Raw genomic sequence first — 23908 nt, 5'->3', positions numbered from 1 at the left:
TTTTAGATCAGATCTGATAAATTCAGATTAGATCTAATCCAGAATGAGATGAAACTAGTTGCAAGCATGTTGAACCTGGAAACAATTCTGGCACTCACCTCAACTTCCCAGAGTGCATTGGAGCTTGTGGCAGATGTAGCTGACTGTCGCAATGTGGTTCGAAGAAAAACGTGCAGCTTGGCTTTGTATTCATCACAAGTGAGAAATTTCTCCTGTTCGGCATGGAAAAGCCTGACTACATCCCCCTGTTGAGGCAATACAGAGATTATTAATTGCTGCCTTAAATAATGGATGATTAATTGAGACAGTAAAAACAGAAAATGTCTAGTCTGACCCCAGTATCTACGAACTTAAACCACAGTAGAAACAATCTCAAGCATGTGAGTCATATATCGTATATGGCAGCTGACTGCAAACAGTTGTGTTGAGTTTTGTTCAAAAAATTTTTGTGTGTATGTTGTCAAATCACAGCTCACTTACGGTGAGCCCATGGAGTTCACAAGATAAGATACCTTCCAAGGGAGTTTGCCTTTGCCTGTCTCCTTGTGGTATTCCTTAAAGGCTGCCCATCCAAACACCAACCAGGGCCAACCCTACTTAGATTCTGCGAGCTAAGAGATCAGGCTAGCCAGGTCAGGGAATATTTACATATACAACATGTTAAACTTGTCTGCAGGCCAGACAATAGTATAGATAATGTAATGATATATGCTTCGTGAAAAATTCTTCAGATAGTCAACCTTGGAATTTTTCAAAAGAAGGAAAGAGAATTCCCTCCACTCATTAGAAAATACTAAAAACTGCCAGTAAGCCATTATGATATTAGAAGCAGCCTTTGAGAACTACTCCAACCAACAGCAGTTCTCCAAGATCCTAGTCATAGGTTTCTCCCAGCCTTGCAATCTGAGATCATTTAACTAGACAGGCCATGATTGTCAGAGAATTAATTGTATACTTAAAATTACTTTCCACTGTTTTCTGCCTCTCAAATATGTCACACAGAGACTAAAAGCTGTTTGTGAAAATCTCTATGAAGATATACAAAAAGAGCAGTGCAGCATGAAGCATGTACACATCTGCCTTCGGCTCAAAAAACAATAGACGCATGTTCATTACCCCCTTCAGGACTTCTTCCATGTGGTCCCGGAACTGCATAAACAAGTTGATCTTCCAGCTGGTGTTGCAATTGACTGAGTTTACCTAGGTAAACAAGGACATACTACACATCAGAAAAAAATACCACAAAGAGAAACAAAAACCCCAAACAGGTTAATTCTAATCATAATAATTGACTCTCCATCCTCAGAACCCTTCCATCCCCCATTGCTCTCAATACCTCTTTGCATCCAGGGTTGTCAGTAAGTTCATAGTTGCTGGCATGCAACGGCTGCCCAGCATTAACTGGATTCAGAATTACTTTGTCTCCAACAACTACCTGAGAAAAGATCATACAGGCATTAGGAATGTTGACCTGTGGTACAGAAGGTTGCCATATGCTCTCCCCAATGAACAAGCAATGGTCCAAGATCTGACAAGCATGTTGAACCTGGAAGGGAGCCTGCATTCCCTTACAAACCTTTCCTCACCAGCTTTAATTATTTTGTCCTTTACAGATGTTCTTATGGACAGATTTTAGTCCAATGACCATTTTATGGATATAATTTTAGGCTGTTTAATGGCCTGTTAATATTTTGTAAATTTCTGGTTGCCTTTATGATTGAATTGTATTTGTTTTTTACTTTGTGAGCTACCTCAAGCAGTTGCCTGGAGATGTGGCGTACATTTTTTCCCTTTATGAATAAATATCAGTAAAATTATACCTGCACTTTCCAGTCTCAGAACGCAAGGCAGTTCACATATACATCTGTATTACCCAGTAACTGATCAGCTGGAGAACCAGGGTGGTACAGTCATATTAGACTAGGATTAGGTTCTGAAACCCCGGTTCAGATTCTCACTTGTCCATAAAACTCACAGATTCTCCCTTGGCCTAACCTATTATATAAAGTTGCTGGGAGAAAACATCAGGAAAGAAACAAGAATGCATTTCAGAGCTCCTCGGAGGAAAGCTGTGGATTTTTTTAAAAAAAGAAGTTATACTCACATTATCTCCATTGCTCCTCAGTTTCCAAAAGGGTTGGATGAAGAGCCAGGAGCCCTCATTGCCTGTAGCATCAAGTGTTACCCTCATGGCATTCTTCTCCAATAAGGCAGGAAGGCGCTTGTTCACAGTTAGGTATTTATTACTCTTCATATGGAGAAGCTGGAAAATCAAATTTAGAGCAGACTAGTTCCTAACTTGGACATCACATGGTGCAATGATTAGTATGAGAGAAAATTGGGCCTGCCCATAATCAGCAATCTCAGCAAAGAGGTTCTCTGTGATCTTAAATCTGAGCCCCTAGGGGGAGGGCGGTTAAAAAGTCAAATAAATAAATAAATTGCATTTAATAGTGACTTAGTGATTTAATATGCATATTAACCTTAGCCCCATCTGTTAACCAGTTTATCTCTATTTATTGCCTCATTTCATCCTAAACTAAATCAAAATCACCAGCCAGACATGGATCCTTCACACAACATGAAGTTGATTTCAAAGACAGTTGAAAACAAACACCCTCCCTAACCCTCAATTTGATGACTAAGCTGCAGTAATTCCCACACATAACAGTGTCTGACCATTAACATAGCACATCTCCCTCTATTCCTTCAATAAGAGAAGACCATGTTTCCAGCAAGAATTTCCCAGGAGATCAATTTCCAGCTAAACATAGGTAAGGGAAGGATCAAGTAAGGACTGCAACTAAATAACTGATGGCCAATCCTAAGAGAAAGGGTGTCTCTACTTTTACTGCCTAATGCATTTTCCAAGTGTAGAAGAGTCACACAATCTAAATCTTACAGAGAAGTATTACTCACTGACTTTCAGCAGAGGTTGTGAACTGAAAAGTCTTTTGCGTGAGATAATGTGAAAGATTTGTATGTGATTGTCTGATCCATGAGAAGTGTTTCAAAAACCGATAAATGCTACTTCCATCAGTTCTGCAGCTAGTCCTACCATGAAGTAGAATGAAGAAGCTTCCTCAAGCTGTAGAGGTGGCCTAACAGTGAAAATGTAATTCCCCATCCAAGACCTGTTCTTACCTAGTAGTTAAAGTTAGTGTATCCATTGGTATCTGGACTTTTTGATGGAGGCTAAAGATAATGGGAGGTAGCTGCATTGCTGACATCTTTATACCCTAATTTCTCGATGAAAACTTTTCCCCAAAACACAAATTTTATTCACATTTCTCAGCAAAAAACGACATTCAGAAAACTGAAACTAGGGCCATGAGAGGAAAATGATCAAACTGTATACCTGTATGACACTTCCATACTTCACAACATCCCCATGGACCTTCTTATTCTCTGTTTCATTCTGCTTCTGTTCCATCTGAGCTGCATGCTGTGAGGAAACAGTAACTATATCAGAATGATTCCATGTCATAAAATGAGAAACTGTAGAAAATGTAAGGAAGAAAAGAATCAGAAGTTGAGGAGGAACAGAGGTGGGATCCAACCAGTTCTCACCACTTCTCTAGAAGTGGTTACTAATTTTTTCTGAGTGCCGAGAAGGGGTTACTTAAGCAACCTCCCTGCCCAATAGGGACTGGAGGTGTGTGTGTGCGGGGGCCCCACTGTTTGAATCCCACCACCATCGGAACCAGTTATTAAAATTTTTGGCTCCCACTTCTAAGGAGGAATAACCATGTGTGAAAAAAGCTTCCATATTTGCATCCCTAACTGGATGATGGGCCAAATGGGCAAATAGTTTGAATTGCTAATTTAAAAAAAATCTTAGTGACAGGAGAAACAGCTTCTGTGGGAAACAAGGGCATGGAAAATGGCTTCCATGTGGGTGGGATTGTGAAGATTTGAACTTCCATACCCACAGAAGCAATCCACGCTTCGCTGTAATCTTCCCCAAACTTTATATGAAATTACTTAAAATATTTATATTCCAATTTCCTCCCAATTATGGTCCTCAAAACAGAGAACAATTTAAAAGACCTTAAAATCATCTTTGTAAAACCATTTTATGCCTTCAACAACTGCTGGTGAAAGATAACGGTTGAGGAGGTTAGACAAATCTTCCTGAGAAGGAAATTTTATAATTTTGGCGCCATGTCCAAGAAAGGAAGAAAGGGAAGTTATAAATTAAGTGAATAAGCACATGTCTTTTCAGGTTTAGCCAGGGCTGTAACGAGGCAGCCCTGGGCAAACTGTAGCCCTGGGCAAAACCTGAGTTGGATGCCCACCCCCCCTGGGCGGCCACTCCACCACAACCAATTTTTTTTGCACCAGGACATTGGTGCCTGCAGGGGGTGCATTTTTAGACATATCAGCAGGAGACTGTCCTTATGCTACTCCCCAGGTTTGGTGAGGTTTGGTTCAAGGAGTCCAAAGTTATGGACTCCCAAAGGGGGTGCCCCATCCCCCATTCTTTGCTAAGGAGATGTGGGCTACCCTTTGAGGGTCCATAACTTTGGACCCCCTGAACCAAACTGCACCAAACTTGGGGGGTACCATAAGGACAGTTTCCAGATGATACCCTGAAATTTTGGTGATGATACATCCAAAAATGCACTCCCTGCAGGAACATCCTAGAAACTTGCCCAAGAATTTTTGTTCTGCATTGAGTTTTCTGCATTGCTGTCAATGGGGGTTGCATACTGGGGAGGCACATTTCTGAAGGCACAGTCTCAAAACTTTCAGAGTCTCATCAGGAGACTTCCCTAATGATACCCCCCAGGTTTGGTGCAGTTTGGTTCAGGGGGGCCAAAGTTATGGAACCTCAAAACTGTAGCCCCCATCTCCTATTAGCTCCCATTGGAAACAATGGGGGATAGGGGCACCCCCTTTGGGAGTCCATAACTTTGGACTCCTTGAACCAAACCTCACCAAACTTGGGAGGCAGAATAAGGACAGTCTCCTGATGATACTCTGTAATTTTGGTGCTGATATGTCTAAAAACTGCACCCCTGCAGGCCAAAAATAGAAAACCACTAAAAATACCCAAAAACGAACCCAGCATTTTGATGCCCCCCACAAGGTGATGCCCTGGGCAGCTGCCCACCTTGCCCAATGGGCATTACGCCAGTGGGTTTAGCTATGACAAATCAATCTGTGGGGACTAAAGTAAATGTTAATTTGAGTCTTTGAGTCCTGTCAGGTAAGTGATCAGAGCTTTAACATTCATGATCTATGGCACATGTGTCAAACTCACGGCCCTCCAGATGTTCATGAACTTCAATTCCCAACAGCCCTTGCCAATATAGCCAATACTCATATTGGGAAGGGCTGATGGGAATTGTAGTTCATGAACATCTGGAGGGCCGCGAGTTTGACACCCCCGATCTATGGCAAGGGTCCCCATTGTTGTATCCATCGGCACCAACATACTCAACAATTAGATACACTTTTGAACATTGCCCCAAAGCACAGTATGCAAAACTCACTTGCCCTTGGTAAAAGTTGTTTTATTGGTCTTGGTTTCCAAGTAGGACTATTTGTTTAAACACCCCACTTTCTAACTATACAAAGCCATCTCCCTTTCTTTCCCCCAACCCATATAAGGATTGACGTTTCATCATTGATTCACTGGAGCACTTCATTGAAAACTATCCCAGAATGATAGAGGTGTAAGTAATGGTCTAAATATGTGAGTGCTTTTGTTAGAAACTGCCTTTATTTTCTTTCTACATCTCTTTCTCTTTTGTTCTTCCTTCCTATATGTCTATGTTTAGAAAAAAATTAAAACTTGGTTCAGAGCCTCTGGGAGACGTCACATGCTAACTTTCCTGACAAGCAGGACTCCTTGGCTAAACGCTGTTCAAAGGTCTGAGTGGTTGGGCTATCATGGACTGGGACTGTCAGGCAGGGCCCCAAAGTTTCCAGGTGATGGCAGGATCACATCACAGGATCACATCAAATTATGCAGAGACACTCTTTTTCTGGCAGCTTACCTCAAGCCTATTATACTGTTTTACGCACCAGGTCAGGTCAAAATATTTATTTGTAATCCAGCCTTTTAACAAAGTGGTTTTTATCTTTTTAGCAGTTTGCTTTTGGTCAGAGTTCTGCTTTGTGGATACTTGTTGTGTTATGTTGTTCTTAAGCCCTTGAGTTGTTTTAAATCACTTATTTGGAGTTTTATACTGATATGCTTAGGGTTTTAATGATTTTATGGTATTGTTTCTACTTGTAAACTGCCTGGAAGAGGACTCTGGAGAGGTGTCACAATATTTCTTGAAATAAAGTCAAACATATACTGTCCACCCAGAATTCAGTCTTGGTGAACTGTATATTGGAGCTGATTTCATTTTCATGTAACTGAATATTCGAAACAAAATCAGCACAGAGAAAGTAAGCAGGCTATCTTCTCACCAGATCATTTAGATCTTTCCTTCTCTTCTAAAGTCATTCAAGCATAACCAGGATTTAACTAATGAAATTGCTGGATGTATCAGTATCTACTAACTGAAGAAAGATTTCTGTCTCTGCCCTGGTGGAAAGAAAGAGGTTGGTGTGCAGAGAGTCTTGCAGTGGAGGGGAACCTCTATCACAGGTGAGTCAGCCGCTACAATACAATGGCATAAAACAGTCTTCCAAGTTAGGTGGTGCCACAACCACAAATCCACCCTGGCAGAAGCTACTGCATTCAGGATGCTTCACTGCAATTCAAAACTCTTCAATATACTACTGCCACTTTTATTTCATTAAATCTAATCTCCAAACAATGGATTAGCATTGGATTTGGCTCCCAGTCTTGCAGCAAAGGAGATGAAAGTAGAGAACTCATAGTTTGCGACAGGCCTGGAATTCAGAAACATGTAAGGCAAAGGAAACAGACAGAAAAAAATCTCTGATGTTGATGGGGTTGGTCAGTGTACAGAAAACTCGGGGAAAAACAAGTACTGAAATGGATCCAGATATGCAAAGCTAGCAAAATGAGACCAATTAGCCACTTCTGCACATGAAAAGGAATCAGTAACAGCAGCCCATTGAAGTAAAAATATAATTGCTCTGTGGTCCATACAACCTTTGCTTCAGGTACCCCACTGGATATGATGATACCTTCCCCAACTGTGTTTAGTCTCCAACTTCCCACAAATACAGAATTCAGCCTTGGAATCTCCAAAAATAACAAAAGATGTTTATCCTTCAAAGCTATGAATATGTTGCAGGTATGTGGGCAACAAAATGCTTTAAGAAGCCTACATTATGACAAGCAAGTACACAAAACATTGCTTGCAAAATTTATGTGGCAACATTGCTTATCTATTTGTGTATGTGTACCTTTTTCAATTCTATTCTCAAAACAACAATAAAATTAACGAATAGGTAGATAATACTGCTCTGACAATGGCGGAAACTTTGTAGTGTGTTTAGGCACCAGAGAAGATACTTAGTGAACATTGTTCTCTTGTTAGTCTGAGAGAACATCTAAGGCAAAAAAAAAAGATGAGTGTGCTCCTTAAACAATTTGTCTCTGAGATGTCAAGTCCTGTCTAAGACAACAAATGAGCCAAGGCTGTTGTCCAAGTGTAGCTCCCCCTCAACGGCAGTGACAGCAAAGTGACCCCAAGTTGAGGCAGATGTTTTTCTATGTTGTCCCCTCAGCCCTCAAGGTATTCTGCCTCCACTGCTGCTCCAGCTCCTCCAAGCAGATGGCATCAATGGCTATCCTGCCTCCCCAGGCCAATCTTAATGGTACTGCCTCACTGGGTCTGCAATAGTGGCTATGGGGGAAATAGCCCCCATGTCTAGTAGACCGCCAGATGTGCCTCGCAGCTGAATGTTTCCTGCTTCAGTGAGGGCTAGGCTTTCTTACCCAGTGGGATGTTCTGCCCCCCCCCCCCCGGCTGCAATATTAGCAAATATTAAACATAAAGTGGAAGCAGATGTTCTTCAGAGTCCTCTCCCCAATATTCCTAGCACCACCACTACTGCAGCTACTCTCACAGCGTTGGTAAGTCACAGAGTTCAATTTTTTCATGCAGAATTTCGGCTACCTTGACATGTAATTGGGATATATGTTTTAGTGCCGAGTACACTTAGCCCTTCCATCACTTCAAAACAGGATCCAAACAGGCCTTTCAGCAGCTGCCTGGGGCTACACTTTTGTTGAATCAACAGATGGCTCAGCTCGGTAGCAACTGGAGAAAGAACCTCATCACTTCATGGTGGCAAGGAAAGGCAAATTAACAGGCAAGTTTCTGCAAAGTGGGCCAGGAATGCAGCTCAGACAAATGAGCACAGTGTGTGGGAGAGAGGCAGCACCAGCCCATGTAGGGCTTGGCCTTCCACAGTGGCATGTCAAAGAGAGGGAAGGGTGAATATTGACTTATAAAATTTGTACCCTGTATTTCTAGCCCACTGGGTTCTCAAAATGGTAAACCATTTATTTAAAATACACACTGCAGTATAAAATTACAGGATCAATTTGCACAAACAACAACAAATGTAGACCAAGAATTCAATAAAAGTAGCCTCAATTCTCCCCTACCCCCCGAGCGTCACCAGCCTTCAATGGGAGGAGTTCTCCTGGAATTACAACTGATCTCTATACTACAGGGATCAGTTCCCCTGGAGTGAATGGGGGGGCCTGGGAATGGGGGGACCTGGAACCTGGGGAAACTGGGAAAAGTTTCAGGAGGGGGGCAACCTGGGAATTCCTCCACTATTGCAGTTCATCTCCAGGCTACAGAGGTCAGTTCCCCTGCAGACAATGGATTCTTTGAAGCATGGACTCTATGGCCTTGTGCCTCACTGAGGTCCCTCCTCAGGCTCCATCCCCAAATCTCTATGAGTTTCCCAGTCTGGATCTGGCCACCCTGACCCTCACCCCTGACCCCCACCCATCGCCTGTTCTCCAAATCTTCAGGAATTTTCCAATCCAGAGTCAGCAATCTTACTAACTCAAAGGCTATACTAAATAGTTTTTTTCTAATACTTTAAATGTGTATTAGGCAGGATTTCAATAGCAAAGGTATCTAACCACAATGAAGCTAGATAGGCCTGGGCAGGACTGGTAGAAATGGGGTGCCATTCAATAAAATGAATTCAGGCCAGATCTGGCAGCACTAACTATGCTCAAAAATGTTCAAAAAATAACTTGAAAGTCTTTCAAAATGTTGCTTTGGGTCTGGATTTCCGCTCTTTATTTCTGGCTTGCTACTATTTTAGGAAATTATTTCCTGTGTTTGAGATACAATTATCAGACTAGTGGGGGGCGGTGTCTTGAGATTTAACAATGAATCTGTTATTTCTTAAATTATCTGCAGAAGGCTCTATTATGGCTTCTGAAACTCCAAATATATGAACACTTTTGAAAGAGAATATGAATTATGGAAGAGCAGGGAGGCAATGAAGTCGTGTTTTTCCCAATTCAGGAAATCTCTTTCTGTTGTGTTTCAAATGCTAATTCACTAATTTTCTCTCCATGCAGGTTAACCACAATTACTGTTTTAATCTAATTATAAAAGAGGGAAGGGATCCAGCAAACCAGAGAATCAGCTGGATCACACTGTCAGCAATGGAAAAATTTCTAGGAAATACAAGTCCGCCTCCCTTGTATTCCACAATCACATGGCACAGCTGCTGAAATTGCTACTGGATACAAAATTCAGCATCTTGAGAAAATTGACTTTCATTTAACAGAAGCAGGCTTGTTCCTAGCTCCCTTAGATGCAGTGGCAGACTTGGAAATGAATAGGCAATGCTCATGAAAGTAGAAGGGAAGGCAGATATAGGCATAGTTCCCACCCTTGTGTAATGACCTTGTTGCTGAGTCTTTAACTATTGTGTATCCCACAGGTAGGGTTACCAGTTCTGGATTGGGGTACTTGGAGATTTTGGGGTGTAGCCTGGGGAGGGTCAATCTTTTGGAGAGGAGGGACCTCAGCAAGGAATAATGCAACAGAGTATACCTTCCAAAGCAGCCATTTTCTTCAGGAGAATAGGTGTTCAGTTGCACTTCTGGGAGATCTCTAGGCCCCACCTGGAGGTTGGCAACCCTACCTCAACCCAGACTCATCAACTATTGCCACCCTCTTGATCACTAGCATTTCTATTGATTAAAAAATTCACCACTATGTGTAGCAATTCAACTTCTTCAAGTGAAACAAACTATTTGCTTTACATTCTAGTTACAGAACTGATACTTTTTGTGGCAGAACCTGTAATGCTACCAAGAATAAATAAATAAATAAATAAATAAATAAATAAATAAATAAATATATATATATATATATATATATATATATATATATATATATATATATATATATATATATATATATATATAAAAATAAAAATAAAAATATATATATATAAAAAAATTTCAGCAGACTATTTTGGAGTCACAATCCTTCTCAAATAACATAAGGACAGATGGTGCAATAGAGGCTGACGAAAGACAAAACAGAGCTTTCCTTAGGCTTCGCCATTTGTTTGACTTGGGGGTGGAGGGAATACCTTGGTTAATATACAGTTGGAGCTTGCTGTACCTGAAGTTTCTGCAAGAGCACCACATCAGCTATTTTGTCCTTGTCCTGCTTAGTTTGCTTGGCTTTCCAGTATTGCTTCTGGGCAGAGTAGCGGTTCATGGGACATACTCTGAAGAGACAATCTGCAAGAAGAAGAGACCAAGGAATCATTCGCAGAATATTTCCTATTTATTATTAAGGGTAGCTGTTCTCTGATCTGGCTGTTACATGATCCTGGAAAAGTGTACATGGGAGTTCATCTTCCTTTGTAGTATTTAACAGCTACTTCAGTTTTCAAACTTTCTTAGTGCTAAAACGGAGTGAGGGTGCAAATTACCATCTAGCCTCTAGGTGTTAGGAAATAGGACACACTTCCTTAAGTGTTAACTTTTTTACATCTTTCAGAAACGAGGAAAACAGTTTCTCATATCTTTTACAACAGTAATAGCAAACCACAATAATTAAATGGAATATGTCGCTTTCAGACAGAGAACAGTAAAGTTGTAGCATGAAATGGGGAAACTCCCCTTTTCAAGAACAAAGCACACATCAAGTCACAAAGAAAATAGGAAGAGTGAAAATTACCCCTGGAATTTGCTGGTAAACTGCAGTTAACCAATGCTGAGGGGAAGGCATTCTGCACACACACAGGTGAGGTAAGCTCCAACTTCCCATTGTTCTGAGGACTGAAAATAAATACCATACAAATGCCTAGATCAGAGGTTCTCAGATTATGAGCCAGGAGCCAAAAGTGGGCTACAGCTCTCCTGCTGGTGGATCATAAGGCCAGGAGGAATAATTGCCAACTCCAACTTGGGAAATTCCTGGAGATTTTGGGTTGGAACTTTGGTGAGGGGAGGGACTCAGCAGGGTATAATGCCAGGGAGTCCATTATCAAAGCAGCCATTTCCTCCAGGGAAACTGTTCTCTGTCATCTAGAGATCAGTTGTGATTCCAGGAGACCTCCAGGCTGCACCTGGGGGTTGACAACCTAACCAGGAGACAGAGGGCTAGGGTGATCTGGAATAGGAAGGCTTCGGACCAAAATGGGGTTTGCTACTTTTCAGTGTGTCTGTCGGTCTGGAAAAACAGCCTGTTGATCAGTAATATTACATGTTTAAAAATATGACCATGAAAAATAAACATTTGTTCAGCCCTAATCGTTGTGAGGCACACATGCGTTATGGGGAGGGGGCAAGTCAAGTGACAAGTCCCAAAAAGAACAGTAAGTTTATAAGTGTGTCACGCTTCAAAAACCTTCCCCCACCAGTTACTGTGCTGCATTCAGATTAGAAGTAGAACACGCTCACTTCCTTTCGATTACTCAGAGCACCAGAACTCCCAGCACACGACAGCAAGTAGAAAGGCAGTCGCATCGCATCTCTCTTGAGTACACACCTTTCTTAATGGACTGCTGTGCAATAAAGATGCCCTACTTCATAAATCAAGGAGTTGCCCTCCCTCCTCAATCACAATTCAAGGCCATTTGCACCTTTGGTGGCTGATACTGCGATGGGCTTTGGAAATTGTTTATAAGAAAGGTTCCCGGTGGGTGAGATCAAAGCTCTTGGTATCTCTAATTGCTCTTGAAATAGAAGCACAGAAACCTCAGAGAAATCACTTCCATTCTTGGATCTCATCCCAAGCTGCTGCCAAACACAGAGTCAGTTATTTTTTCAAGACTGACGAATAAGCAAGTTCTCACAAAACACAGTTCTCACAGGTTCAGGAACAAAGCCAGTTTTCATGTCTCATTTTACTGGACAAGTTTTGCTACAGGCAGGACCCAAAGGAGTTCTCATAGGAAGCCCCATTATCTCTTCCTTATGGAACTAGGTCCAGATAAGCTAGTCAAATGGACCATACCACTTCAGACAGCAGGGTTTGCCTCTATACAAAAATATATTTCCATATACAAAAAGGAACCAAGGACATTATATCTATGTAGAAATATTCACACACACATACCTACTTGGGTACAACATCATTAAGGAAGCCTCACCAGCTTAGAGAAGAGACATGGTCAAGAATGCCTTATTTGCTGAATGAGTGAACCAGCCCTTCATGTTAACTCTAAGCATCCATCTGAAGCAAAGTGCTGATATTTAGTACCCAGTGGCTCAGGTCTGGAACTAACCTTCCATACTGCTTCCTGTCTTTCCCCTAACAGGTTTATCACTAGTGGAGTTAGCTGTCAAAAAAAACCTTGATACTAAATGTTTTCAGACAAGCTTCTTTAAGGAGACAAAAACCATTAATAGAGTCACATGGGCTTCCATGTAAGTAAAAAAAATTTTTCTTTAATTGCTGATATGCCAGATACAAGGTAAAAAAAAATCATGGCTGCTTCAAAAGTTTCAGAATTCAATATATGTTTGTCACAAAAAGAGTCAGTGTGGTACAGTGGCTAGAATGTCAGATCATATGTCTAAATCCACACTCTTCTATCAAAGTTTGCTGGGCCAGTTGGGCCAGTTTGCAACTCTCAGCCTAACCTACCTCAAAAAGTTATTGTGGTGATAAAATAAAGAAAAGGAGAGTAATGTGAGCCAGAGGCGTAGCTGAGCCAAACTGCCCCCGGTATGCAGTCTATATTTTCCACCCCCCATGGTGCCCCACCCCTACCCCGCAGTGCCCCCCTTCCCAATACGAGAACCAGGGGGCATTCATTGAAAATGCTGGGGGGGAGAATTAGAACTAATAAAAGGAAACACTTCTTCACGCAACGTGTGATTGGTGTTTGGAATATGCTGCCACAGGAGGTGGTGATGGCCACTAACCTGGATAGCTTTAAAAGGGGCTTGGACAGATTTATGGAGGAGAAGTCGATTTATGGCTACCAATCTTGATCCTCTTTGATCTGAGATTGCAAATGCCTTAACAGACCAGGTGATCGGGAGCAACACAGCAGCAGAAGGCCATTGCGTTCACATCCTGCATGTGAGCTCCCAAAGGCACCTGGTGGGCCACTGCGAGTAGCAGAGAGCTGGACTAGATGGACTTTGGTCTGATCCAGCTGGCATGTTCTTATGTTCTTATGTTCCCTCCTTCCCACACTTACTTTAGTTCCTTTCCTTTTCCTAGAACTTTTTCAGGCTGAAAAAAACCCTATTCACAGTTCAGGCTGAAAAACAGCCTGATGGGAACTATACTTCCCAAGAGACCTTGTGAGCCCCAAGGTCTCCTGGGAACTGTAATTCCTCAGGCTGTTTTTAGCCTGTATGGTGACCATGCCTTTTTTTCAGCCTGAAAAAGTTCTAGGAAAAGGAAAGGAACTAAGGTAAGTGTGGGAAGGGGAGTGAGGGGGCACCGTGGGTGGGCGCTGCGGGGGGGAAGAGGGAGGTGCCTGGGGAAGGGGGAGGGTCACGGGGATTTTGCACCCCCCATGTGACCCAAAACCGTGCGCCCGGTGCATGGAGCACCCCCCCGGCCCCCTGGTGGCCTCGCCTCTGATGTGAGCTACTTTGATCATACAATATATGAGCTACATTGAGTTCCCATAGGTGTGAAAAGTAGGTCTAAATGTGAGCTACCTCAGGTTCCCATTGTGAGCTACTTTGGGTCCCCATTGGTGAGGAAGGTAGGGCTAAATTAAGTAAGTAAACAAGCAAGTAAACAAACAAACAAATAAATAAAAGCCTACATCTTAAATTAAGAAATCCCAAAATGAAGAAACAGGAGAAATGTGTAAAAATTAAAAGCTCAAGTTTTTATGGAAACACTGGGATGTAGAGTTGCTAATTCCAGGTTGAGAAATTCCTCGAGATTTGGCATCAGAATCTAAGAAAGGTAGATTTTGGAAAGAGGAAGGAGCTCAGCAGGGATGCGATGTCATAGAGTCCATCCTTCAGAGGCACCTTTTTACCCAAGGAAACTGAAGATCAGTTGTAATTCTGGGAGAACTAGAAATGGCCAGGCACCTTTTCTGTGTATTGAGCTCTTAGGGCCAAACTATTAATGACATCAGGGATCTCAACATATTAAACTCAACTGCAAAAAGCAGAAATGGTGAAGGAGACAATATGAATCAGGCCACAGTACCTGTTAAGTCAAATGCTTATTTCCCTCACAATATTTTTGTGTATGGAAATCCACCATCCCCAGGCTGTTCTTAGACCTGGTATGGGCAAAAAGGCAAGCACCCCTAGATGAGTAGCAATATGTTAGTAGTAATTGTTTCTTTGACATATACAAGTGGGTGTTATTTGAACAGCAGAATGTTAGGTAAAATAAATAAGATGGAAGGTTCTCTCTTAAATTTGTATCATGTTTATATTATATTATTACAATCCATCTCTTTGTTATTGGTTTACATAGGTGTCTATTTAACATGTTGGTTAAATGGTTTGATGTTCTTTTAATAATTTGTGTGTGTGTTTATATGCATAAAATTAATTTAAAATATTTAATTTTAAAAAACTAACAAAATTTATTCCAGCAGAAACTCTCAAGAGTCAGAACTCACTTCAGCCGATGTGTTAAGTATTAATTCATTTAGCATATGCACTATGATAAATTTTGTTTGTCTTTAAAATCCCACTGGACTCCTGTCTGATTTAGATACTGGTATTGTGCTATTTTTCTTCTCTCTACAGAGACTTAAAGCGAACAGGATGAGATTTCCAACTGGGGAAACAGTACTGTAGAACTATGGGCTCAACCCACATAGACCTCCTCCCCCATAGCTGCTTTTTGCACTTAAGTTACACATCTGGAGGTTGTAAGCACACATTTCTACCATCTGCCCCCTGGTTCACTGTCGGTTCCACTCCTGCCTCTGCTATAATGACTACAGGAATATGTATCATGTCAAGAGATTCAAGGAGTTGTTAGCTGGAGCTTTCTAGAATACTGAAAACCAGAGCTGCAATGAAGGAATGAACAATTTACTAAAATGATTTCTGTCTTAGATTGATCCTGCTCATTGCTGAATTTCATCTAGTTAGAGACTACAAACAGCACCTGCTGTGAGTCTAATGTGCACACACGCATGTACATACAGAAAAAACATTATCTGCAATTATGTTGTCTGTTATATCCACCTACACACACCCCAATTAAAAAATCGAAACCGTTTATTGTCATCTCCGTGACAAAGTACAGGATTTGAACACCTTCTCTGCTTTATCCTAACATGTCTGAACATGGAGCTCCCAGTTATTAAAAGAGCCTCAGGGGAAGCCACAGAAAGAGAAGGAACAGGAACTGCTAAGTTCTGATTATAAGCTTTTATTGGCCTGGCTAAGTCCTGAAACTTCATAGCTGAACTACATTTTAGTAGCCTACTTCTAACTGCCACTGTCAAATTACGAAGTGGATCTTAAAACCCACATCTAAAGATGTATATATGTGGCTAAGGGCAATAAACTCTAACCTGGAGAACCAAGGTCTATTCCCCACTTCTCCACAGGAAGCCTACCGGGTGACTTTCGGCCAGTCACAGTTCTCTCAGAATGTTACTGCTGCTGCTCGGGTAACATTAATTGATTTCAGCTCAGGCAACATAGTGAGGCTCAGGAAGCCGGTGTTCTTCAAAGCAAAGTATTTTATTCGAAAGTGGCAGCTGCAGCTCAGGCAGGGGAATCGCGCTCTCGTAGTCAAGCGCAAGAACTTTTATACACACAGATCAAAGGGGGCAAAGGGGCAGGTAAGGGGGCAGGTCCCTTACCTTACAACAATAAAGAAAACATCAACACATAAAAGAAAAGGTACAATTACAACTTTGTGAATGGGATCCTGAGATCTCGCTGTCAGGCGTCTTCCTGTGAGACTTTACGATAAGGCAGAAAGGGTTGAAGAGTATCCAATCATAAAACTGGGTGAGGCTGTTAACGCACCCAGGTATCTGGTTATCAGATGGGCTGCTTCCTTGAGTTATGTCCTGAGGCTCCCGCGCCTCAGTCTCGCAACAAAAGAAAGTTCAAATGGTCCAATGGCGATCTTGGCACATCCTTCAATGGCTGGGATATCTGGGGTGCCGTCATCAGATTCAATTTGTAAATCCAAAGGGGTCTTTGTTTTCACTAAAGAGATCTACCGGGTGTTGGTCCAAACTGAATTCCAAGGCTAGCTTCCTTGGCCCTTAATATCAGCTGCTACAAGCTGCTGCTTTTTCCAACAGATACAGATATCTAAAATAACATTTCTAAACTTAAACATTAGAGGAAATCTTAAGGAACCTCCAATACAGTACAAGCACATATACATATAAGCAAGAGTATCCTAAATTAACAGTAACATCAACTAAAGTATAATCCTAAACATTGGGCAAATAATAAATCCAACACTGAGGGGGCTTACATTAAACCTTAAAAGGGATAAAAAACAAGAAGGAAACCATATAAAACATTGGCACAATCACATACATATGTCCTTTCCAAGCCTTATGGAGGCTTCTGGACCACACTGGTCTCTTTGCTCTGATCCTTAGCCAGTGTAGTTCAGCGATGGGCTCAGGAAAATATTTTTCCTATTTTCCTGGTGGTAACAGTAACTCTCTCAGCCCACACAGAGGAAAGCAAGGGCAAACCACCTCCAAATGCCTGTTACCTTGAAATCCCTATGGGGTCGCCATAAGTCAGCTATGACCTCAACAGATCTCCATATTCAAGTCATTTGTGCATTTTTTGCACATTATATGCCATCCTTCTTAAGTAGCATTTACTGAAGATTTATGCAAGTATTTAAAAACTAATTTCATTAATAACAACAGCATCCTCAGTTCTACCATGCTGGCGAACTACACCCTCAGTGAACACTGAAGGTCAGGTTTAAAAAGGGACTGAGGGGAATTAAAATACAGTCAAAACATCATCCAGGTCCAACTCAGGATACCTACAGAGAAACAGAAATCCATGTTCCAAAACCTGTCAGACTATGAAATCAAGGAAAACAGGGAGAAATGGGTGTTGAGGCTAGGCAGACTCAGACAGCAGCCAATTGAGAAAAAAGAAAAACACAGAAGAAACAAGACTGGACTTTGGAATGGGAGTTGTGTGATGCAGGACAGTGTGGAATACCATCAAACAAAGATTAGTATGATTCTCAAAGTATTTATAGGAATTGGTGGTCAATCAGAGTGGGAACAGCAAAGAAGAAATCCATATGAAATATTGTATGATCTGAAGGCAGTGTCCACAATCTACCTGTATAATCAGATTGGTTCATTGCAGAGATAAGAATAGTTAACTCTAGTATTAGATTCAAGCCCCAACCACACTGCATTTCCTTTTAGTGCTTGCCTTCTACATGCCACTTCCCAGTAGATCTTCTTCAAAGATCCCAAAGATCTTCAAAGATCTTCTTCAGCCCCAGCTTGTGGCATTTGGAGAACAGGCCATCTATTTATTTCCAATCAAATAACATTTTTGTCTTTGAAGAACATGAAACTGGGTTTTTCTGTTTTTTTCTCTCCCTTTTTTGAAAATGGCCCAGCGACCTTTTAAAACAGTCCTCGGACAGAAGAAACCCTAAGTAGTCTAAACATCTGGTGGACCATGCCAAAGAAGAAGAAGAAGGAGAAAAAGGAGGAGAAGGAGAAGAAGAAGAAGAGGAGGAGGAGGAGGAGGAGGAGGAGGAGTTTGGATTTATATCCCCCCTTTCTCTCCTGCAGGAGACTCAAAGGGGCTTACAATCTCCTTGCCCTTCCCCCCTCACAACAAACACCCTGTGAGGTGGGTGGGGCTGAGAGAGCTCCGAGAAGCTGTGACTAGCCCAAGGTCACCCAGCGGGCATGGGTGGGAGTGTACAGGCTAATCTGAATTCCCCAGATAAGCCTCCACAGCTCAGGCGGCAGAGCTGGGAATCAAACCCAGTTCCTCCAGATTAGATACATGAACTCTTAACCTCCTACACCACTGCTGCTCTAAGCAATCAATTCTATTTTTAATTATGTAATAGGAATTAATATAACACAGCATCAACATGTTTGACCATCTCTTTGAGTTGTTGATAACAGAGCACAGCTGGTTATAGTCCACCTATGTTATTTTTGGAGAAACTTCCTCAAAAGCTGAAGTCAAGCACATACAAGATTTCAGTTTGGGCAGGTTTCCACGAAGTGAGATTTTCCTGGGTGCTAAGCCCAACCACAATAGCAATCAGAAGCTGTTGTTACTAACGAAATCTTATGACAAGAGAAGGACTGCTAAAACAACAAACAGAATAGCTGAGATGACATGGACACAGCATGCCAGTCATGTTTCAGCCTATGAATCACTGAACAATACTTCCATCCCATGAGTTTTATACAATACTGAAGAAAGTGCAAAATGCTGGGAATGTCATCATTTCTTCCCTTTTGAGCAACAGGTCAAAAGTTTGTATTTAAAAAAATCAGGTTATGCTTGAGATTTTCCTTTTTTTCCTCCCTTTTTGGGTTTCCTTACTTCTAAAATTTAGCAGTTTCTTTAACATGGAGATGGAAACATGTAAACATAACAAAGGTTGGAAAGTGTTAACAAGCTGCAGAGAGTCATGAGAAGAGTCCTTACAAAATTTATATAGTGGAGACACTAGTGTTTCATTGCCAGCTCCAGTAATAAGGGTGGGACCCATTCTTTTTCTTCTTTAGTTCTGCATATATCAACAGGAATGGAACTCCACAGAAGAGAGACGATTGCAGGGCTTCTTGTTGCATTTTTACCTGTGATTTCTGTCAAAGGAGCAAGATTTGGGAAGGAACTGGCACATTATAAAGGTATTCTCCACTCTCTTGCACTGTTGTTTCCCCCTTGCACTGTGACACAAGAGAAGTCCACCTCGAATGGTTTAGAAGGTGACTCATACCAAGGGAGCCTTGTGACAAGAAAAGTCAGAGAACCAATAGGAGAGAGTGGCATCAATACATGAGACATCACAGAGTTGTCAGTTTTGGACAAGAAAGCGGTGGAAAATGGGATGGATTTAGAAAAGAAAGTCATAATAATGGTTTGTGAGGCTGCTTTGGCTGCTGCATCCTATTTCCCAGGCTAAGAGTTGCCCTACCCCTTCATTGACTCATCACCTTTTCCCTTTGGATCAGGACATAAGGCAGCTGCACACAGAGACAAAATTTAAGAATCGGTAACTCTAACCACAAAAGGGAAACAGTTAACAAAAGTTGAGTAACAGAAGAGAGGGCTGAGAATGTGTCAGACAGGAGTGACTCAGATTTAATGCATTTCCCTAAACCCTGTCTGCATCATCAAAGGGTTATTTAATCTCCATCCTTCTCTTCGCTTTGCCCATTTTCATAGACAAACCAACACTGCTGTTTCCAGAGAAAAAAGAAGGAAGCTGCTAGTCCGATCTTCCTGGACTGTAACACCGTCACTGCACATGTCCAGGGGGTGGTGCTGCACCTTCCAGCCCTGCCCTAATTAAGCTTGGGCAAGACAGTCCTAAATATTTGCACACACAAAAATCAACAATAGCTGTCAAAAGTATCAAGATGGAGGAAAAGTCAGATGGGACACAAGGACCCAAAGTTTGCATTTAATCCCAAAGTAGGCACTCCACTATGTTTTTAGTCACTTGTGTCATTGTTTCCAGTTATGTTAAAACTGAAACATCCATCACATGAAAAAGACACCCTGGCTGAGGGGTGGGATGTTCCTTGAACTTAAACATAGGCCCCTTCCGCACACGCAAAATAATGCGTTTTCAAACCATTTTCACAACTGTTTGCAAGTGGATTTTGCAATTCTGCACTGAAAGCAGTTTGAAAGTGCATTATTCTGCATGTGCGGAATGAGCCATAGTTTCAACTGCCCAGCTTTGCATTCTCCAACTGGTCCACAGTTTCCCACCAAGTTCGTGATTTAATGGTCAATGACATACAATGTAAGAGATAACTCTTGTTTTATTTATTTACAGTCCATCTTTCTCACTGTTGCTATTAAGGTAGCAGAATTTCCATGGCAAAGACTAAAATCCAGTTCTGTAATTTATGAAGCTTGGCTAGAACAGCTATTTAACTTGGGTGTCCCATCAGTCCTGGCTCTGTTCTTTTACTATTCTACCAACTCTAAGGCCTTTTTTGCACAACACAAATAAAATGTTAAACAAGAGTGTTAAAAGAAGCATTAAAGAGGCATTAAAAGAAGCCTTTGGGGGACGAAGTTCACACAGCTTTTCCCCCAAGAAATCTGCAGGACGTTTTATTTCTGCTCAGTCTTGGGAGAAGGGGGTTGAAAATGCGAAACTAGATATCTTTTCTCTCCAAGACAGGTTGAACATGTTTCCTGCTTGCTATGCGAAGATCAGGAAACATTTATTTTTCCCACCAAGTTTAAAACTCTTAGGCCCGCTTTCCGCGATGGTTATCGCTGGGGGTTATCGCAGCGTTACCCATTATTATGATGCCGGTGGTAATCCAAGCGACCCCCGAGGACCATTGCCGCATCCAACGCGGTCCCAGTTGCGGTGGGGAAGATGGCGGAGCCTCCGCACAGGCTGCGCCGTCCCCCAAATGCCTTACTGTGTCCTCCGGCCTCCGGCGCATCGCACAGGCCAGGGGACATGCCCCCCCCTGCCCTGCGCGACAGCTTGGAAGTTGCAGGGCAGAGGGGCGTGTGTCCTGGCTTGTGCGACGCGCCGGAGACCGGAGGACACAGTAAGGCGTTTGGAAAAGGGGGGGGAATGGCGCCTTCCAGCTGCTGTCATTTGCATGGCAGCGGTTGGAAGCCGTTGTTTCCCAAAAACCTCGATCGGGGTGCGAGGTTTGGAAACAGTGAGGGCGGCACAGCTGCGATGCAGCTGCATCCCCCATGTGAACAGCTCCCTAGGGACAGCGTTTTTGCCGTCCCTAGGCCGCTGTTATTGGCCCATGCGGAAAAGGCCTTACTTTCCGTTTCTCCACAGCTTGGGCTTGCCATTTTCTGCTGTTTCAGGGATCCTCCATGCCACCCGCCATTTGCTGTTTCTTCTGGCTACGTCACAGATGGCCACTTATTTACCTTGTAAAGTACATGAATAAACTTAGTTTTCCCTGCTGATGACACACATTTAAAATTTTACCCATTTTTTGTTTTCAATGACATTTACAAGATGAAATAGTGACTAGATGGCAACTTTTTCCATTTTTTTTTTCAAATGTCATTGAAAACAAAAAAATGAGAAAAAAATGATACGTGCACATCATCGGCAGGGAAAACTAAGTTTATTCATGTATCGTCGAAGTCTTTCACGGCCGGATTCAACTGGTTCTGGTGGGTTTTCCGGGCTGTGTGACTGTGGTCTGGTGGATTTTGCGAAACATTAGGAACAAAATCCACCAGACCACGGCCACACAGCCCGGAAAACCACCAGAACCAGTTTATTAATGAACTTTACAAGATGAAAGCGTGGCTAGCTGCGATGCAACAGAAGAAACAGCCTGGGAAACCTTTCAGCAAATGGTGGGCAGCATGGAGAATCTCTGAAGTGGCAGAAAATGGCAGGGGAAAGACCTGTTTTCATTGCTTTATTTTTCCGCGCTATCTGAACCAAAAAAAAAAAGGAAACCAGTTCTTTTTAAAATGTCTCCAAGTCGTTTTATTTGTGTTGTGCAGAAAAGGCATATTTAACCAAGGGATGTGTCAAATAATTTTACCAAGGATAAGATTTGTTCTTTTGATTCAAGGGATAGCACTTTAAAAACAAGTACAAGGATTAAGGATCACATCATTGTTAATCTAAATGCCTACAATGAGCAAGTTTCAAGTTTCCTTTAAAAATGTTTTTCACTTGATTTTCTTTCAATTAATTATTTAATAGTGTCAATGTATAAATTAGACATGTCAAATAATCTAGTCAGTGAAAAAAATCTTACTGATTTGCACTGCAATCCTAAACAGAGTTACATTCTTCTAATTTTCCATGGATGGAATTTAGATTAGGATTACACTGATAACATTGTCAGAGACAATCAAATATGTAATAGGAATCAAATAATTAATTCAATTTCCTAATTACGTACTTCATTGAGCAGATTTCTCTGCTGTGTCATGTATGGGCAGAGAGGGGAGCAGAGCATCCTTTCTTAAGAAGGTGTCATAGCCAGCCGCTTGCCTAACAGGGCACTTCTACATCTCTTACACTGCTATCATGCTAATTGTGCTATGACCTGTAGGGCTTCCTACCAGAGACCCCTCCCTGACTTATCTTATAGCTTGCATTTGCCAGCTCTAGTCTACAATTCAACTTAGGCTGCAACTTGGAGAGAAGTAGGATCAGGGGCCCAGGGGACATATGGGGTCAAAATGTCCCTGGGCTGAGGCCATTTAGTTATGGGGGGGGGGAAATCACCCCCACACCCCTCCTCCTTCCCCCTGGGCCCATACACTGACTTCAAGACCTGGTGCAAAAAAATATTGTTTGGTTGTGGTGGGAGAGCGCAACTGCCCACACGGGCTGGGCGAAACGGAAAACTCAAGATTTTGCAGGCTACATTTTTCCTAGATACGTCTCTGAGTAGGGTACTATACAGTGCCATACAGGGAGCCATGGAAGAGAATCCATTTACAGACAAGGGCCCTCTAAAGTGTAGCACATTTGGCACAGCACCTAATGACCTCAAACAGAAACATCTTCTGTGGAAGCTGTACTAGTTTATGAGTTGTTGCTCTGAACCCTGATCAATTTGAGACAGGAAGCAAGACTGCTGTCACAATTTGTTCACTCTCTCCTTCACTTTCCATTTGATACACCAATGTAAAAAAGAGTGACAACAAAATTTCATCTTCTGCAGTCACAAGCAGCTTCACTTAAAGTTCTAAAATAAAATTAGGCCTGGTATACTCTGTGGTTGTTGATGGGACTGAATAAATGTGAATAAAATAAAGCAGGGCTTGACAAATCCAGAATGCCATGGCACTTAGAAATTTCATTGTGGCATCTAATATTCTCAGTAGAAATTCAAAGTATTTAGGTAAGGGATAGAGGCTAGCTCTGATGACAACCAGGACTAGCCCATTATTTCTTCATATACTACAACATTTTCATTATAGCTTTAAAAATGACAAGAAACTCTGAGGAAGATTAGGTTACATAGTATTAATAATTAGTGAGTATAGTACAGTGGTGGCGAACCTATGGCACGGGTGCCAGAGGTGGCACTCAGAGCCCTCTCTGTGGGCACGTGCAGAGTCCCCCCCCCCACACACACACACATCTAGCATTAAACCTAAGACCTAGTTTGGGGGAAGCAGTGTAGGTAACCCTGTTAAGCGCTGTTAAACCCCACTGATTTTCATGCGAAGAACTAAAGCGCAATCCTTTACCTGGAAGTAAGCTCGGTTGCTGGCAATGGGGCTTGCTTCTGAGTAAACCCTCCTAGGGTCATGATTCACTCATTGGAAGAGTTGCACGGTTGCTTCAAAGCAAAGCCACCGACTACCATCAAGTTTACTCCTGAGTAA

General features: G+C 42.0%; 1 protein-coding gene across 1 annotated transcript in view; it reads right to left on the bottom strand.

The window, feature by feature from the left end:
- ITPR3 (inositol 1,4,5-trisphosphate receptor type 3) overlaps window positions 1–23908 on the bottom strand; it is a 118458-nt gene that overhangs the window by 61447 nt on the left and 33103 nt on the right. The window contains 6 exon segments of the mRNA XM_048497870.1: window positions 99–245; window positions 1117–1200; window positions 1337–1435; window positions 2105–2263; window positions 3359–3445; window positions 10551–10672. Of these exon segments, the coding sequence (XP_048353827.1) occupies window positions 99–245; window positions 1117–1200; window positions 1337–1435; window positions 2105–2263; window positions 3359–3445; window positions 10551–10672 (698 nt within the window).

This window comes from Sphaerodactylus townsendi, linkage group LG05 (assembly GCF_021028975.2).
Source record: "Sphaerodactylus townsendi isolate TG3544 linkage group LG05, MPM_Stown_v2.3, whole genome shotgun sequence".
Classification (NCBI taxonomy): Eukaryota; Metazoa; Chordata; class Lepidosauria; order Squamata; family Sphaerodactylidae; genus Sphaerodactylus; species Sphaerodactylus townsendi.
This window is presented reverse-complemented; position numbering and strand designations above follow the sequence as displayed.